General features: G+C 53.9%; 1 protein-coding gene across 2 annotated transcripts in view; it reads left to right on the plus strand.

Annotated features, from left to right (window-relative positions):
• dph1 (diphthamide biosynthesis 1) overlaps positions 1-16004 on the plus strand; it is a 1014294-nt gene that overhangs the window by 539988 nt on the left and 458302 nt on the right. For both annotated transcript variants that reach the window (XM_072469877.1, XM_072469878.1), the window contains one exon: positions 11000-11121. In XM_072469877.1, coding sequence (XP_072325978.1) covers positions 11000-11121 — 122 coding nt within the window. The remainder of the gene's footprint in view (positions 1-10999; positions 11122-16004) is intronic.

Consider the following 16004-nt stretch of genomic DNA (forward strand, 5'->3'; position numbering starts at 1 on the left):
AGAAGTGACTGTGGGGGAAGAGAAGCGACTGTGGAGGAAGAGAAGTGACTGTGGAGGAAGAGAAGCGACTGGAGGAAGAGAAGTGACTGGAGGAAGAGAAGCGACTGTGGGGGAAGAGAAGTGACTGTGGGGGAAGAGAAGCGACTGTGGAGGAAGAGAAGCGACTGTGGGGGAAGAGAAGCGACTGGAGGAAGAGAAGTGACTGGAGGAAGAGAAGCGACTGTGGGGGAAGAGAAGTGACTGTGGGGGAAGAGAAGCGACTGTGGAGGAAGAGAAGCGACTGTGGGGGAAGAGAAGCGACTGTGGAGGAAGAGAAGCGACTGGAGGAAGAGAAGCGACTGTGGTGGAAGAGAAGCGACTGTGGGGGAAGAGAAGTGACTGTGGAGGAAGAGAAGCGACTGTGGGGGAAGAGAAGTGACTGGGGGGGAAGAGAAGTGACTGTGGGGGAAGAGAAGCGACTGTGGGGGAAGAGAAGGGACTGGGGGGGAAGAGAAGTGACTGTGGAGGAAGAGAAGTGACTGGGGGGGAAGAGAAGCGACTGGGGGGGAAGAGAAGCGACTGTGGGGGAAGAGAAGTGACTGTGGGGGAAGAGAAGTGACTGTGGGGGAAGAGAAGCGACTGTGGAGGAAGAGAAGTGACTGTGGGGGAAGAGAAGCGACTGTGGGGGAAGAGAAGCGACTGTGGGGGAAGAGAAGCGACTGGGGGGGAAGAGAAGCGACTGTGGGGGAAGAGAAGCGACTGTGGGGGAAGAGAAGCGACTGTGGGGGAAGAGAAGCGACTGTGGGGGAAGAGAAGTGACTGTGGGGGAAGAGAAGCGACTGTGGGGGAAGAGAAGCGACTGTGGGGGAAGAGAAGTGACTGTGGGGGAAGAGAAGTGACTGTGGGGGAAGAGAAGTGACTGTGGAGGAAGAGAAGTGACTGTGGAGGAAGAGAAGTGACTGTGGGGGAAGAGAAGGGACTGGGGGGGAAGAGAAGGGACTGGAGGAAGAGAAGTGACTGTGGGGGAAGAGAAGGGACTGGAGGAGGAGAAGTGACTGTGGGGGAAGAGAAGCGACTGTGGGGGAAGAGAAGGGACTGGAGGAAGAGAAGTGACTGTGGGGGAAGAGAAGGGACTGGAGGAAGAGAAGTGACTGTGGAGGAAGAGAAGTGACTGTGGAGGAAGAGAAGCGACTGTGGGGGAAGAGAAGCGAATGTGGGGGAAGAGAAGCGACTGTGGAGGAAGAGAAGTGACTGTGGGGGAAGAGAAGGGACTGTGGAGGAAGAGAAGTGACTGGGGAGGAAGAGAAGTGACTGTGGGGGGAAGAGAAGCGACTGTGGGAGAAAGAGAAGCGACTGTGGGGGAAGAGAAGCGACTGTGGGGGAAGAGAAGTGACTGGGGAGAAAGAGAAGCGACTGTGGGGGGAAGAGAAGCGACTGTGGAGGAAGAGAAGCGACTGTGGTGGAAGAGAAGCGACTGTGGGGGAAGAGAAGTGACTGTGGGGGAAGAGAAGCGACTGTGGGGGAAGAGAAGCGACTGTGGGGGAAGAGAAGCGACTGTGGGGGAAGAGAAGCGACTGGAGGAAGAGAAGTGACTGGAGGAAGAGAAGCGACTGTGGGGGAAGAGAAGGGACTGGAGGAAGAGAAGTGACTGTGGGGGAAGAGAAGGGACTGGAGGAAGAGAAGTGACTGTGGGGGAAGAGAAGGGACTGTGGGGGAAGAGAAGCGACTGTGGGGGAAGAGAAGCGACTGTGGAGGAAGAGAAGTGACTGTGGGGGAAGAGAAGGGACTGGGGGGGAAGAGAAGGGACTGGAGGAAGAGAAGTGACTGTGGGGGAAGAGAAGGGACTGGAGGAAGAGAAGTGACTGTGGGGGAAGAGAAGTGACTGTCGGGGAAGAGAAGTGACTGTCGGGGAAGAGAAGGGACTGTGGAGGAAGAGAAGTGACTGTGGAGGAAGAGAAGCGACTGTGGGGGAAGAGAGGCGAATGTGGGGGAAGAGAAGCGACTGTGGAGGAAGAGAAGTGACTGTGGGGGAAGAGAAGGGACTGTGGAGGAAGAGAAGTGACTGGGGAGGAAGAGAAGTGACTGTGGGGGGAAGAGAAGCGACTGTGGGAGAAAGAGAAGCGACTGTGGGGGAAGAGAAGCGACTGTGGGGGAAGAGAAGTGACTGGGGAGAAAGAGAAGCGACTGTGGGGGGAAGAGAAGCGACTGGGGGGGAAGAGAAGCGACTGTGGGGGAAGAGAAGCGACTGGGGGGGAAGAGAAGCGACTGGGGGGGAAGAGAAGCGACTGTGGGGGAAGAGAAGCGACTGTGGAGGAAGAGAAGCGACTGTGGTGGAAGAGAAGCGACTGTGGGGGAAGAGAAGTGACTGTGGAGGAAGAGAAGTGACTGTGGAGGAAGAGAAGCGACTGTGGTGGAAGAGAAGCGACTGTGGGGGAAGAGAAGTGACTGTGGGGGAAGAGAAGTGACTGTGGGGGAAGGGAAGTGACTGTGGAGGAAGAGAAGCGACTGTGGAGGAAGAGAAGCGACTGTGGGGGAAGAGAAGCGACTGGAGGAAGAGAAGTGACTGGAGGAAGAGAAGCGACTGTGGGGGAAGAGAAGTGACTGTGGGGGAAGAGAAGCGACTGTGGAGGAAGAGAAGTGACTGTGGAGGAAGAGAAGCGACTGTGGAGGAAGAGAAGCGACTGTGGTGGAAGAGAAGCGACTGTGGGGGAAGAGAAGTGACTGTGGAGGAAGAGAAGCGACTGTGGGGGAAGAGAAGTGACTGGGGGGGAAGAGAAGTGACTGTGGGGGAAGAGAAGCGACTGTGGGGGAAGAGAAGGGACTGGAGGAAGAGAAGTGACTGTGGGGGAAGAGAAGGGACTGGAGGAAGAGAAGTGACTGTGGGGGAAGAGAAGGGACTGTGGGGGAAGGGAAGCGACTGTGGGGGAAGAGAAGGGACTGGGGGGGAAGAGAAGGGACTGGAGGAAGAGAAGTGACTGTGGGGGAAGAGAAGGGACTGGAGGAGGAGAAGTGACTGTGGGGGAAGAGAAGCGACTGTGGGGGAAGAGAAGGGACTGGAGGAAGAGAAGTGACTGTGGGGGAAGAGAAGGGACTGGAGGAAGAGAAGTGACTGTGGGGGAAGAGAAGGGACTGGAGGAAGAGAAGTGACTGTGGGGGAAGAGAAGGGACTGTGGAGGAAGAGAAGTGACTGGGGAGGAAGAGAAGTGACTGGGGAGGAAGAGAAGTGACTGTGGGGAAGAGAAGTGACTGTGGAGGAAGAGAAGTGACTGTGGGGGAAGAGAAGTGACTGTGGGGGAAGAGAAGTGACTGTGGAGGAAGAGAAGCGACTGGGGAGGAAGAGAAGTGACTGGGGAGGAAGAGAAGTGACTGTGGGGGAAGAGAAGTGACTGTGGGGGATGAGAAGTGACTGTGGGGGAAGAGAAGCGACTGTGGGGGAAGAGAAGCGACTGTGGGGGAAGAGAAGTGACTGTGGGGGAAGAGAAGTGACTGTGGGGGAAGAGAAGTGACTGTGGGGGAAGAGAAGCGACTGTGGGGGAAGAGAAGCGACTGTGGAGGAAGAGAAGTGACTGTGGGGGAAGAGAAGCGACTGTGGAGGAAGAGAAGTGACTGTGGGGGAAGAGAAGTGACTGTGGGGGAAGAGAAGCGACTGTGGAGGAAGAGAAGTGACTGTGGGGGAAGAGAAGTGACTGTGGGGGAAGAGAAGTGACTGTGGAGGAAGAGAAGCGACTGTGGGGGAAGAGAAGCGACTGTGGAGGAAGAGAAGCGACTGTGGAGGAAGAGAAGTGACTGTGGAGGAAGAGAAGTGACTGTGGAGGAAGAGAAGTGACTGTGGAGGAAGAGAAGTGACTGTGGGGGAAGAGAAGCGACTGTGGAGGAAGAGAAGTGGCTGTGGGGGAAGAGAAGTGACTGTGGGGGAAGAGAAGTGACTGTGGAGGAAGAGAAGTGACTGTGGGGGAAGAGAAGCGACTGGGGGGGAAGAGAAGTGACTGGGGGGGAAGAGAAGTGACTGTGGGGGAGGAGAAGCGACTGTGGAGGAAGAGAAGTGACTGTGGGGGAAGAGAAGTGACTGTGGGGGGAGAGAAGCGACTGGGGGGGAAGAGAAGTGACTGTGGAGGAAGAGAAGTGACTGTGGAGGAAGAGAAGTGACTGTGGGGGAAGAGAAGTGACTGTGGAGGAAGAGAAGTGACTGTGGGGGAAGAGAAGTGACTGTGGGGGAAGAGAAACGACTGTGGGGGAAGAGAAGCGACTGTGGGGGAAGAGAAGTGACTGGGGGGGAAGAGAAGTGACTGGGGGGGAAGAGAAGTGACTGGGGGGGAAGAGAAGCGACTGGGGGGGAAGAGAAGCGACTGTGGGGGAAGAGAAGTGACTGTGGGGGAAGAGAAGTGACTGTGGGGGAAGAGAAGCGACTGTGGAGGAAGAGAAGTGACTGTGGGGGAAGAGAAGCGACTGTGGGGGAAGAGAAGCGACTGTGGGGGAAGAGAAGCGACTGGGGGGGAAGAGAAGCGACTGTGGGGGAAGAGAAGCGACTGTGGGGGAAGAGAAGCGACTGTGGGGGAAGAGAAGCGACTGTGGGGGAAGAGAAGTGACTGTGGGGGAAGAGAAGCGACTGTGGGGGAAGAGAAGCGACTGTGGGGGAAGAGAAGTGACTGTGGGGGAAGAGAAGTGACTGTGGGGGAAGGGAAGTGACTGTGGAGGAAGAGAAGTGACTGTGGAGGAAGAGAAGCGACTGTGGTGGAAGAGATGCGACTGTGGGGGAAGAGAAGCGACTGGAGGAAGAGAAGTGACTGGAGGAAGAGAAGCGACTGTGGGCGAAGAGAAGTGACTGTGGGGGAAGAGAAGCGACTGTGGAGGAAGAGAAGTGACTGTGGAGGAAGAGAAGCGACTGGAGGAAGAGAAGTGACTGGAGGAAGAGAAGCGACTGTGGGGGAAGAGAAGTGACTGTGGGGGAAGAGAAGCGACTGTGGAGGAAGAGAAGCGACTGTGGGGGAAGAGAAGCGACTGGAGGAAGAGAAGTGACTGGAGGAAGAGAAGCGACTGTGGGGGAAGAGAAGTGACTGTGGGGGAAGAGAAGCGACTGTGGAGGAAGAGAAGCGACTGTGGGGGAAGAGAAGCGACTGTGGAGGAAGAGAAGCGACTGTGGAGGAAGAGAAGCGACTGTGGTGGAAGAGAAGCGACTGTGGGGGAAGAGAAGTGACTGTGGAGGAAGAGAAGCGACTGTGGGGGAAGAGAAGTGACTGGGGGGGAAGAGAAGTGACTGTGGGGGAAGAGAAGCGACTGTGGGGGAAGAGAAGGGACTGGGGGGGAAGAGAAGTGACTGTGGAGGAAGAGAAGTGACTGTGGAGGAAGAGAAGTGACTGGGGGGGAAGAGAAGCGACTGGGGGGGAAGAGAAGCGACTGTGGGGGAAGAGAAGTGACTGTGGGGGAAGAGAAGTGACTGTGGGGGAAGAGAAGCGACTGTGGAGGAAGAGAAGCGACTGTGGGGGAAGAGAAGCGACTGTGGGGGAAGAGAAGCGACTGTGGGGGAAGAGAAGCGACTGTGGGGGAAGAGAAGCGACTGTGGGGGAAGAGAAGCGACTGTGGGGGAAGAGAAGCGACTGTGGGGGAAGAGAAGTGACTGTGGGGGAAGAGAAGTGACTGTGGAGGAAGAGAAGTGACTGTGGGGGAAGAGAAGCGACTGTGGGGGAAGAGAAGCGACTGTGGGGGAAGAGAAGTGACTGGGGGGGAAGAGAAGTGACTGGGGGGGAAGAGAAGTGACTGGGGGGGAAGAGAAGCGACTGGGGGGGAAGAGAAGCGACTGTGGGGGAAGAGAAGCGACTGTGGGGGAAGAGAAGTGACTGTGGGGGAAGAGAAGCGACTGTGGAGGAAGAGAAGTGACTGTGGGGGAAGAGAAGCGACTGTGGGGGAAGAGAAGCGACTGTGGGGGAAGAGAAGCGACTGGGGGGGAAGAGAAGCGACTGTGGGGGAAGAGAAGCGACTGTGGGGGAAGAGAAGCGACTGTGGGGGAAGAGAAGCGACTGTGGGGGAAGAGAAGTGACTGTGGGGGAAGAGAAGCGACTGTGGGGGAAGAGAAGCGACTGTGGGGGAAGAGAAGTGACTGTGGGGGAAGAGAAGTGACTGTGGGGGAAGGGAAGTGACTGTGGAGGAAGAGAAGTGACTGTGGAGGAAGAGAAGTGACTGTGGAGGAAGAGAAGCGACTGTGGTGGAAGAGATGCGACTGTGGGGGAAGAGAAGCGACTGGAGGAAGAGAAGTGACTGGAGGAAGAGAAGCGACTGTGGGCGAAGAGAAGTGACTGTGGGGGAAGAGAAGCGACTGTGGAGGAAGAGAAGTGACTGTGGAGGAAGAGAAGCGACTGGAGGAAGAGAAGTGACTGGAGGAAGAGAAGCGACTGTGGGGGAAGAGAAGTGACTGTGGGGGAAGAGAAGCGACTGTGGAGGAAGAGAAGCGACTGTGGGGGAAGAGAAGCGACTGGAGGAAGAGAAGTGACTGGAGGAAGAGAAGCGACTGTGGGGGAAGAGAAGTGACTGTGGGGGAAGAGAAGCGACTGTGGAGGAAGAGAAGCGACTGTGGGGGAAGAGAAGCGACTGTGGAGGAAGAGAAGCGACTGTGGAGGAAGAGAAGCGACTGTGGTGGAAGAGAAGCGACTGTGGGGGAAGAGAAGTGACTGTGGAGGAAGAGAAGCGACTGTGGGGGAAGAGAAGTGACTGGGGGGGAAGAGAAGTGACTGTGGGGGAAGAGAAGCGACTGTGGGGGAAGAGAAGGGACTGGGGGGGAAGAGAAGTGACTGTGGAGGAAGAGAAGTGACTGGGGGGGAAGAGAAGCGACTGGGGGGGAAGAGAAGCGACTGTGGGGGAAGAGAAGTGACTGTGGGGGAAGAGAAGTGACTGTGGGGGAAGAGAAGCGACTGTGGAGGAAGAGAAGCGACTGTGGGGGAAGAGAAGCGACTGTGGGGGAAGAGAAGCGACTGTGGGGGAAGAGAAGCGACTGGGGGGGAAGAGAAGCGACTGTGGGGGAAGAGAAGCGACTGTGGGGGAAGAGAAGCGACTGTGGGGGAAGAGAAGCGACTGTGGGGGAAGAGAAGTGACTGTGGGGGAAGAGAAGCGACTGTGGGGGAAGAGAAGCGACTGTGGGGGAAGAGAAGTGACTGTGGGGGAAGAGAAGTGACTGTGGGGGAAGAGAAGTGACTGTGGAGGAAGAGAAGTGACTGTGGAGGAAGAGAAGTGACTGTGGGGAAGAGAAGGGACTGGGGGGGAAGAGAAGGGACTGGAGGAAGAGAAGTGACTGTGGGGGAAGAGAAGGGACTGGAGGAGGAGAAGTGACTGTGGGGGAAGAGAAGCGACTGTGGGGGAAGAGAAGGGACTGGAGGAAGAGAAGTGACTGTGGGGGAAGAGAAGGGACTGGAGGAAGAGAAGTGACTGTGGGGGAAGAGAAGTGACTGTGGAGGAAGAGAAGCGACTGTGGGGGAAGAGAAGCGAATGTGGGGGAAGAGAAGCGACTGTGGGGGAAGAGAAGTGACTGTGGGGGAAGAGAAGGGACTGTGGAGGAAGAGAAGTGACTGGGGAGGAAGAGAAGTGACTGTGGAGGAAGAGAAGCGACTGTGGGGGAAGAGAAGTGACTGTGGAGGAAGAGAAGTGACTGTGGAGGAAGAGAAGTGACTGTGGGGGAAGAGAAGGGACTGTGGAGGAAGAGAAGTGACTGGGGAGGAAGAGAAGCGACTGTGGGGGAAGAGAAGTGACTGTGGAGGAAGAGAAGTGACTGTGGAGGAAGAGAAGCGACTGTGGAGGAAGAGAAGCGACTGTGGGGGAAGAGAAGTGACTGTGGAGGAAGAGAAGTGACTGTGGAGGAAGAGAAGTGACTGTGGGGGAAGAGAAGGGACTGTGGAGGAAGAGAAGTGACTGGGGAGGAAGAGAAGTGACTGTGGGGAAGAGAAGTGACTGTGGAGGAAGAGAAGTGACTGTGGGGGAAGAGAAGTGACTGTGGGGGAAGAGAAGTGACTGTGGAGGAAGAGAAGCGACTGTGGGGGAAGAGAAGTGACTGTGGGGGAAGAGAAGTGACTGTGGGGGAAGAGAAGTGACTGTGGGGGAAGAGAAGCGACTGGGGAGGAAGAGAAGCGACTGGGGAGGAAGAGAAGCGACTGGGGAGGAAGAGAAGTGACTGTGGGGGAAGAGAAGTGACTGTGGGGGAAGAGAAGCGACTGGGGAGGAAGAGAAGCGACTGGGGAGGAAGAGAAGCGACTGTGGAGGAAGAGAAGCGACTGTGGGGGAAGAGAAGTGACTGTGGGGGAGAGAAGCGACTGGGGAGGAAGAGAAGTGACTGTGGGGGAAGAGAAGTGACTGTGGGGGAAGAGAAGTGACTGTGGAGGAAGAGAAGCGACTGTGGGGGAAGAGAAGTGACTGTGGGGGAAGAGAAGTGACTGTGGGGGAAGAGAAGCGACTGTGGGGGAAGAGAAGCGACTGTGGGGGAAGAGAAGTGACTGTGGGGGAAGAGAAGTGACTGTGGGGGGAAAAGAAGCGACTGTGGAGGAAGAGAAGTGACTGTGGGGGAAGAGAAGCGACTGTGGGGGAAGAGAAGCGACTGTGGGGGAAGAGAAGCGACTGTGGAGGAAGAGAAGTGACTGTGGAGGAAGAGAAGTGACTGTGGAGGAAGAGAAGTGACTGTGGGGGAAGAGAAGCGACTGGGGGGGAAGAGAAGCGACTGGGGGGGAAGAGAAGTGACTGTGGGGGAAGAGAAGCGACTGGGGGGTAAGAGAAGCGACTGGGGGGTAAGAGAAGCGACTGGGGGGGAAGAGAAGCGACTGTGGGGGAAGAGAAGCGACTGTGGGGGAAGAGAAGCGACTGTGGGGGAAGAGAAGCGACTGTGGGGGGAGAGAAGCGACTGTGGAGGAAGAGAAGCGACTGTGGAGGAAGAGAAGCGACTGTGGGGGGAGAGAAGCGACTGGGGGGGAAGAGAAGTGACTGTGGGGGAAGAGAAGCGACTGTGGGGGGAGAGAAGCGACTGTGGGGGAAGAGAAGCGACTGGGGGGGAAGAGAAGCGACTGTGGGGGGAGAGAAGCGACTGTGGGGGAAGAGAAGCGACTGTGGGGGAAGAGAAGCGACTGTGGGGGAAGAGAAGCGACTGTGGGGGGAGAGAAGCGACTGTGGAGGAAGAGAAGCGACTGTGGAGGAAGAGAAGTGACTGTGGGGGAAGAGAAGTGACTGGGGGGGAAGAGAAGTGACTGTGGGGGAAGAGAAGTGACTGTGGGGGGAGAGAAGCGACTGTGGAGGAAGAGAAGTGACTGTGGGGGAAGAGAAGTGACTGTGGAGGAAGAGAAGTGACTGTGGAGGAAGAGAAGCGACTGTGGAGGAAGAGAAGCGACTGTGGAGGAAGAGAAGTGACTGTGGAGGAAGAGAAGTGACTGTGGGGGAAGAGAAGTGACTGTGGGGGGAGAGAAGCGAGGTTAACATTTTGGATCGGTGACCTTTCGTGTGATGAGAAAGGCCGCGCCTGACTTCCCACTTCCAGCAATCGCCGTTGAAAAGGGAACCAGATTCGATTCTTGATTCAACAAAGACCTGCATCTATATAGAGCCTTTAGTGATCGCAGGGGACTTTATAGTCAATGAAATACGCTAAACTGTGGTCACTGTTAGGATGTAGGAAATATGACAGTCAGTCTGTGCACAGCAACCTCCCACAGCCAGCAATGTGGCCCCGCGCAGATAATCTGTTGTTGTGATCCTGATTGAGGCGTACGTATTGGCCAGGACACACGAGGAGAACTCCACATCTCTGCTTCAGAATCGATCGATAGGATCTTTGGCGTCCACATGTGAAGGCAGACCAGGCCTCGGTTTAACGCCTTTATCTGAAAGACGGCACCTCCAACAGTGCAACCCTCCCTCAGCGCTGCTCTGGAAGTGTCAGCCTGCATTTTTGTTCCCAGTTGTAGCCACGACCTGCTGTCCCAGAGGCAGGACAGGTGGCCACTGAGTCAGGGATTCATGGACCCTGCGGGTTTACTACCATCACCTCAGTGGGGCCTGGCTAAATTAGCGCACACTGGGCCTCGAGCCGGCAAATCCCCCTTGGTCCGTCTAGCTCAATGAATGAGCTCAGCCATCGGGACCGTGTATTAACTCCTCACTTAAAAGCAAAGTTGTTCAATCTTTGACATCAACAAAAGCCTCCTGCATTTATATAGCACCTTTTAGATAGTAAAACATCCCGAGGGAAAAAGAGGTAGACATTTAAGGAGGGAGAGATGTCAGGGTATTCGGCTGAGGGCCCCAGGCAGCTGAAAACATGGCCGCCGGTGGCAGAGCGTTGAAATCAGGGTCGTGCAAGAGGAAGCTCTCAAAGGATTGTGGGGCTGGAGGATGTCATTGAATCACCTTTTGTACCAACCAGCAGGTGGATGAGGGAGAGAGGGCTGACGAGGTGCCACATCTCGCTGACCCTCTTGAGGGCTCTTTGGCAGGGTGAAGGATCTGCTCCAGGGGTTGCCCAGCCAGCCAGTGCTGGATTCAGCAGATCCACGCCGGGGAGATGAAGAGCCTGGCCCCAGATGCTTGTCCATGAGGACAGGGATCGAGAGAGGCAGCGGAGACCTGTCCCCATTCTGCTAGTGACAGCTCCGTTTTTATCCTGTCTGCTTGTTGCTCCTTAAGTACAGAGCAAGCACCCTGTGTTGCTATCAACAGCAGTTTTATTTTAAAAAAAGAGCCCTTTTCCACTTTAATAATCATTAGGCAAGGCGTTACTGAAGGGTGACAAAAAAAAATAAAAGATTGCTTCCTAATTAGCTGTAAAATTTAGGGAATAGCAAGTGTAATGGTAGCAGCAGTCTCTGGGTGTTATGGGAATTGGCTTGATGACCCATTTACAGCTCCTCCCAGCGGGAAAGGAGGACTAATGAGGTTTGACTGTAACTTGTGTCTCTTTCGATGGCTAATCTTTCAGTAGTTCGGAAGTACTATTCCCCACGCCCACTGGCTCTTAATGTCTGCCTGACTCTCGCCCTCCCTCCTCTCTTTCTTTCCCCAGTCCACCAGCCAGGAGCTGCGGTCGGAATACGACATCTGCGTCCCGCAGTGCAAACCCCTGTCGCCGGGTGAAATCCTGGGTTGTACCTCCCCGCACATTGGAAAAGCGACAGACGCCATTATGTGAGTACTGCCTGTGCTGCTGCGAGGAGCAGCTGGGGCAGGGCATCTCCCAGTTGCAAACGTTGGCAGAAGCGTTTTAAAGACCCGCCTGTTTTCAGCTCTCGGTTTTTCACCCACACTTGCGCGGAGAGGCTGGGATTGTTCTCCAAAGAAAGGAGGCCAGTGGGGCAGTCTAATCAAGGTGATTGGTGCCATGAGGGGTTTGGGTGGGTTAAATCAGGAGAACTCTCTCCCTTGGCAGCTGGGAGAGTCAGTAACCCGAATGACGCAGGTTTGAAACTATTTTTTAACGTGTGGGATATGGGTGTCTGGCTAGGCCAGCACTTATTGCCCATCCCTTTTTTAAAAATAACATTTAGAGTACCCAATTATTTTTCTTCCCCAATTAAGGGGCAATTTTGCGTGGCCAATCCACCTACCCTGTGCATCTTTGGGTTGTGGGGGCGAAACCCACGCAGACACGGGGAGATCGTGCAAACTCCACACGGACAGTGACCCAGGGCCGAGATCGAACCTGGGACCTCGGCGCCGTGAGGCAGCAGTGCTGACCACTGCGCCACCGCGCCCCCCCCCCATATCCTCGACGGCGTGAGGCAGCAGTGCTAATCAGTGCGCCACCATGCTGCGCCTTTGTTGACCACCCCTAATTGTCCTTGAAAAGGTGGTGCTGAGCCACCTTCTTCAGCCGCTGCAGCCCCCCAGGTGTAGGTACACCCACAGTGCTGTTAGGAAGAGAGTTCCAGGTCTTTGACCCAGCCACAGTGAAGGTACGCTGATATATTTTCAAATCAGGGTGATTTCTGTAATCAATCACTATTTGTCAATGTACTCTGTTGATTATTCTTTTTGTCTACTCTGTACATACTGTTACCCTTGGCCATAAAAATACTCTTCACTGTACTTCGGTACATGTGACAATCCATCAATTAATTCTGGGCAAACAACCGGAGGGGAAGGACAGGGGAAACTGTTTTCCCCAGCATGCTGTTATGATCTAGAATTCCGAGGAGCAGATTCAATTGTAACTTTCAAAAACGAAATGGATATACGTGAAAAGGAAAAATGAGCAGGACTACAGGGCGAGAGTGGGGCTACTTGGATAGCTCTTTCAATGAGCTGGCATAAGCACAGTGGGCTGAATGGCCGCCTTATGTGCTGTTTGACTCAATGATTCACTTTCGTAAATGCACATGTCCCTCCCCATCTCTCTCAGCCTTCATTCCTCCCGGTGGTTGGTTGGGTACAGCGCCTCACAGACAAGTGAGGATACCTGGCGATGGGTAAATTTAGTTGGGGCAGCATGGGCTGGCTGACAGTCGTCTCAGAGCCCTGCACAAGGAAGGGCGAATGGCATTCCCATTCCCAACCGGTGATCTGGTTCGCCTGGGATTTCCCCGGCCTGACGGATAAGCGACAAGTCGGGAGAGGTGCTGGAGAGATGTGCTGCTCCCTGGGGCAGAGTCAGCGCCATGTGGCTTATTCATGGAAAATTAATGCTTTGTTTTAGGGTACATTGTAGGGGCATTGCACAGCCCGGGTAGCATAGATCTTTCAGGTGATGAAGAGGGTTTGATACAGTAAGACATAGTGAAGCTGTTGCTAATTGCGGTGAGGGTAAAACTAAGGCCCATGAATATAGGATCGTCACCAATAAATCCGATGGGGAATTTAGGACAAATGTCTTTACCCAGAGATTAAAGAGGCTGTGGAACTCACCACCACAGGCAGTGGTAGAGATGAACAGCGGGTTTAAGGAGAAGCCAGATAAACACAGGAAGGAGAAAGGATAGGACGATGTTGATGAGATCAGATGAAGTAGGATGGGAGGTGACCCATGCTGGGCAATGATACAAGTATAGACCAGTTGGGTCGAATGGCCTGTTTCTCTACGCGGAGGATTATGTAATATGCAATTCTGAGGATTAGTTCCTTGGGTTTCGTTTGGGAGAGGGTTAAGCAGATCCATGTGTCCAAGTGGACGGGCAGTGTGTCTCCTGTTGTTCATCTACTCAGTAGAATGAGGGTTATTAAATGATACAATATACAATAATTAATCTTGCTGTCAGTTAGCATAATATTACACGGTGTTTGGCTCTTCAATTATAACCTGCAGAGGCTCTTGTACCACATTGCAGAATTCGAACGTTGCAAGGTTCGCGATTTCATTTGATTAATTGTCTGATACTCGATGAGTTTGACTTATTTCTGCTGTTGGTCTCTGAGGATTAATATCAGGCGCCACTGGTAAGATGTGCAGGTATTAATTGGACATTGTCATCCACGCAGCCAGTTTCTGGTCTAGCCATATACAGTATCTATTCATTAGTAATATATTGTGCATTATCTTTAGATTCCTCCTTTTCCTAAAGTGCCTAATACTTGCTTGTTTACAGCATCCTCTTCATTAACCAGGCTGGGACTTACGCATGCGTGGCAATTTTTTGTTTGTATTCACTCAAGGGCGTGGGCATCGCTGGCAAGGCTGGCACGTTCTGCTCATCCCTGATCGCCCTTTGAGAATGTGGCGGTGATACACCTTCTTAGCAACTGAGTGGCTTCCGAGGCCATTCCAGGGAGCTCTCCCACTCCTCCCTGTGGTCGGCTCCAGCTTCCCACCCCATCCCCAGGGCCCGATGTGACCCTGGGTTTACTGTCATCTGGGCTGCTGGTTCCTCTGCCTCAGGGGACTGATTGCAATCTCAGCCGTGGCCACCAATTGGAGGGGCGCTGCTGAGACGAGAGATCTGCTGGCTGTTTGATTGCCCCCGCTTAAAATTTGGCCTGTCTCTGAGTCATTAGCCTAGGCCTCAGCATTACAAGCCCAGCAGTATAACAATCGTGCTCCCGTTCCCTTAACCGCTGGAAAATGCTGGAGACACGCAGCAGGCCAGGGAGCATCTGTGTAGAGGGAAACCGGGTTAACGGTTCAGCCCTGTCGCCAAAGTGCAAACCCCAGAGAGAGAGCGGGCAAGGGATGGGAACGTAATCCGTAAGAAAATGAGAAATTGGAACAGGGGGAGGCCATTTAGCCCCTTGAACCTGCACCGTCATTCAAACGGTCATTGGCCAACCTTCTGTGTCAACCTCCACCTTCCTGTACTCACCCCAACCGATCCCTTAACTCCCGTGGTACCCAACAAGCTGTCAACCTCAACCTTGAATACACTCAATGACTGAACATTTACACCTCTCGGGAACAGAGATTTTCAGTGATTCACAACTCTCTTGAGTGAAGAGATTCATTTTCAACTGAGACCTAGAAGGTCTAAATTCCGTGTCCTGAGACTGTGACCCCCATGTTCCAGATTATCCAGACAAGGGAAACATTTTCTCAGCATCTACCCTGTCCAGCTCCTTTGATACTCAAGAACAGTGAGATATTGTTTTAGTTTATGCTGACGCTGCCCCAAGATGAACTTTTAGGACTAAACCTCTCACAAATGAAAAGCAGTCGAGTGTGGCATTCTATTCTACGAAGCAAGTTGTTCTGCGCTTGCGATGCTGCAGTCAGCTTCTTGAGAAATGCTGGTCCAAACTCCACAAATTCTCCACGACGGTGGCCAGTGGTTAGCACTGCTGCCTCACAGCGCCAGGGACCCGGGTCCAATTCCAGCCTTGTCTGCGTGCAGTTTGCACGTTCTCCCCGTGTCCCGTGGGTTTCTTCCCACAGTCCAAATACATGCAGGTCAGGTGGATTGGCCATGCTAAAATTGCCCCTGAGTGTCCAGGGATGTGTCAGTTAGGTGGGGTTACAGGGATAGTGCGGGGGAGTGGGACTAGGTACGGTGCTCTTTCGGAGGGTCGGTGAGGCCCCGATGGGCCAAATGGCCTCCTTCTGCACTGTGGGGCTCCTAGGGACTTGGTGGTGCTGGAAGATTCTGCCCTCGGCTTCCAGTTTTGAGCTAAGAAATTTCTGGCACCCCCACCAAAACTAGACAGTCCAAATCGAACGGCGGACAGCTGGCCGGTGAATAGGCGAGGGAGCCCTGGATTCTGCAGCTTCCAGACAAATGTAGGGCAGGAAAATAATTTTGGAGCGTGACGGGGAAGGTGGGAAGCTGCAATAGGTGACTTGTGGGGATATGGTGGAGACGTTCATGCTGAGTTGCAATAATTGGCTAGGTTTTGTGACATTGATAAAGTGCCTTTTTAAAAACACCACCTCATTTGAATTCAAAGTGTGTCACAGAATTTGTTATTCCTTTGAGGAATTAAAAAGGAAATGTTCGCTGGTTACTCATCTCACCTTTATAATGCTGAACTCTCGTCCGCCCGTTTGGGCCTAAGCAGAGAGAAGTCATGTTCTGAGATGATCTTATGAGGTGTATGAATCGATAATTGGTACACTTCTTCAAAAAGAACTGTGGAAGTAGGTTTAAACTGGCCAAAGTCTAAATTAGGATTAACCCCGTGACATTCTCCACACTCATGGGGTAATCCGACATGGAACCAATTTTCAAGTCGAGTGAAGGAAAAAGCCATTGGATCGTACGGATTGCAGAGCAGAAGGAGGCCGGCACCACAGTGGTTAGCACTGCTGCCTCACAGCGCCAGGGACCCGGGTTCAATTCCGGCCTCGGGTGACGGTGTTGAATCTGCACGTTCTTCCCCGTGCCTGCGTGGGTTTCCTCAGGTGCTCCGGTTTCCTCCCACAGTCCAAAGATGTGCAGGTTAGGTGAATCGGCCATGATAAATTACCCCTCAGTGTCCAAACTTACGCGGGTTAGGTGGGGTCATGGGTTGTAGGGGATAGGGTGGGAGCCTGGGCAGGGTGCTCTTTCAGAGGGTCAGTGCAAATGCGATGGGCCGAATAGCCTCCATCTGCACTGCACCAATTCTATGATTGCTCCTGTTGCTAAACTGTTAATACCCTTAGAGCAAGC

The sequence above is a fragment of the Scyliorhinus torazame genome, chromosome 12 (genome assembly GCF_047496885.1).
Source record: "Scyliorhinus torazame isolate Kashiwa2021f chromosome 12, sScyTor2.1, whole genome shotgun sequence".
Lineage (NCBI taxonomy): Eukaryota > Metazoa > Chordata > Chondrichthyes > Carcharhiniformes > Scyliorhinidae > Scyliorhinus > Scyliorhinus torazame.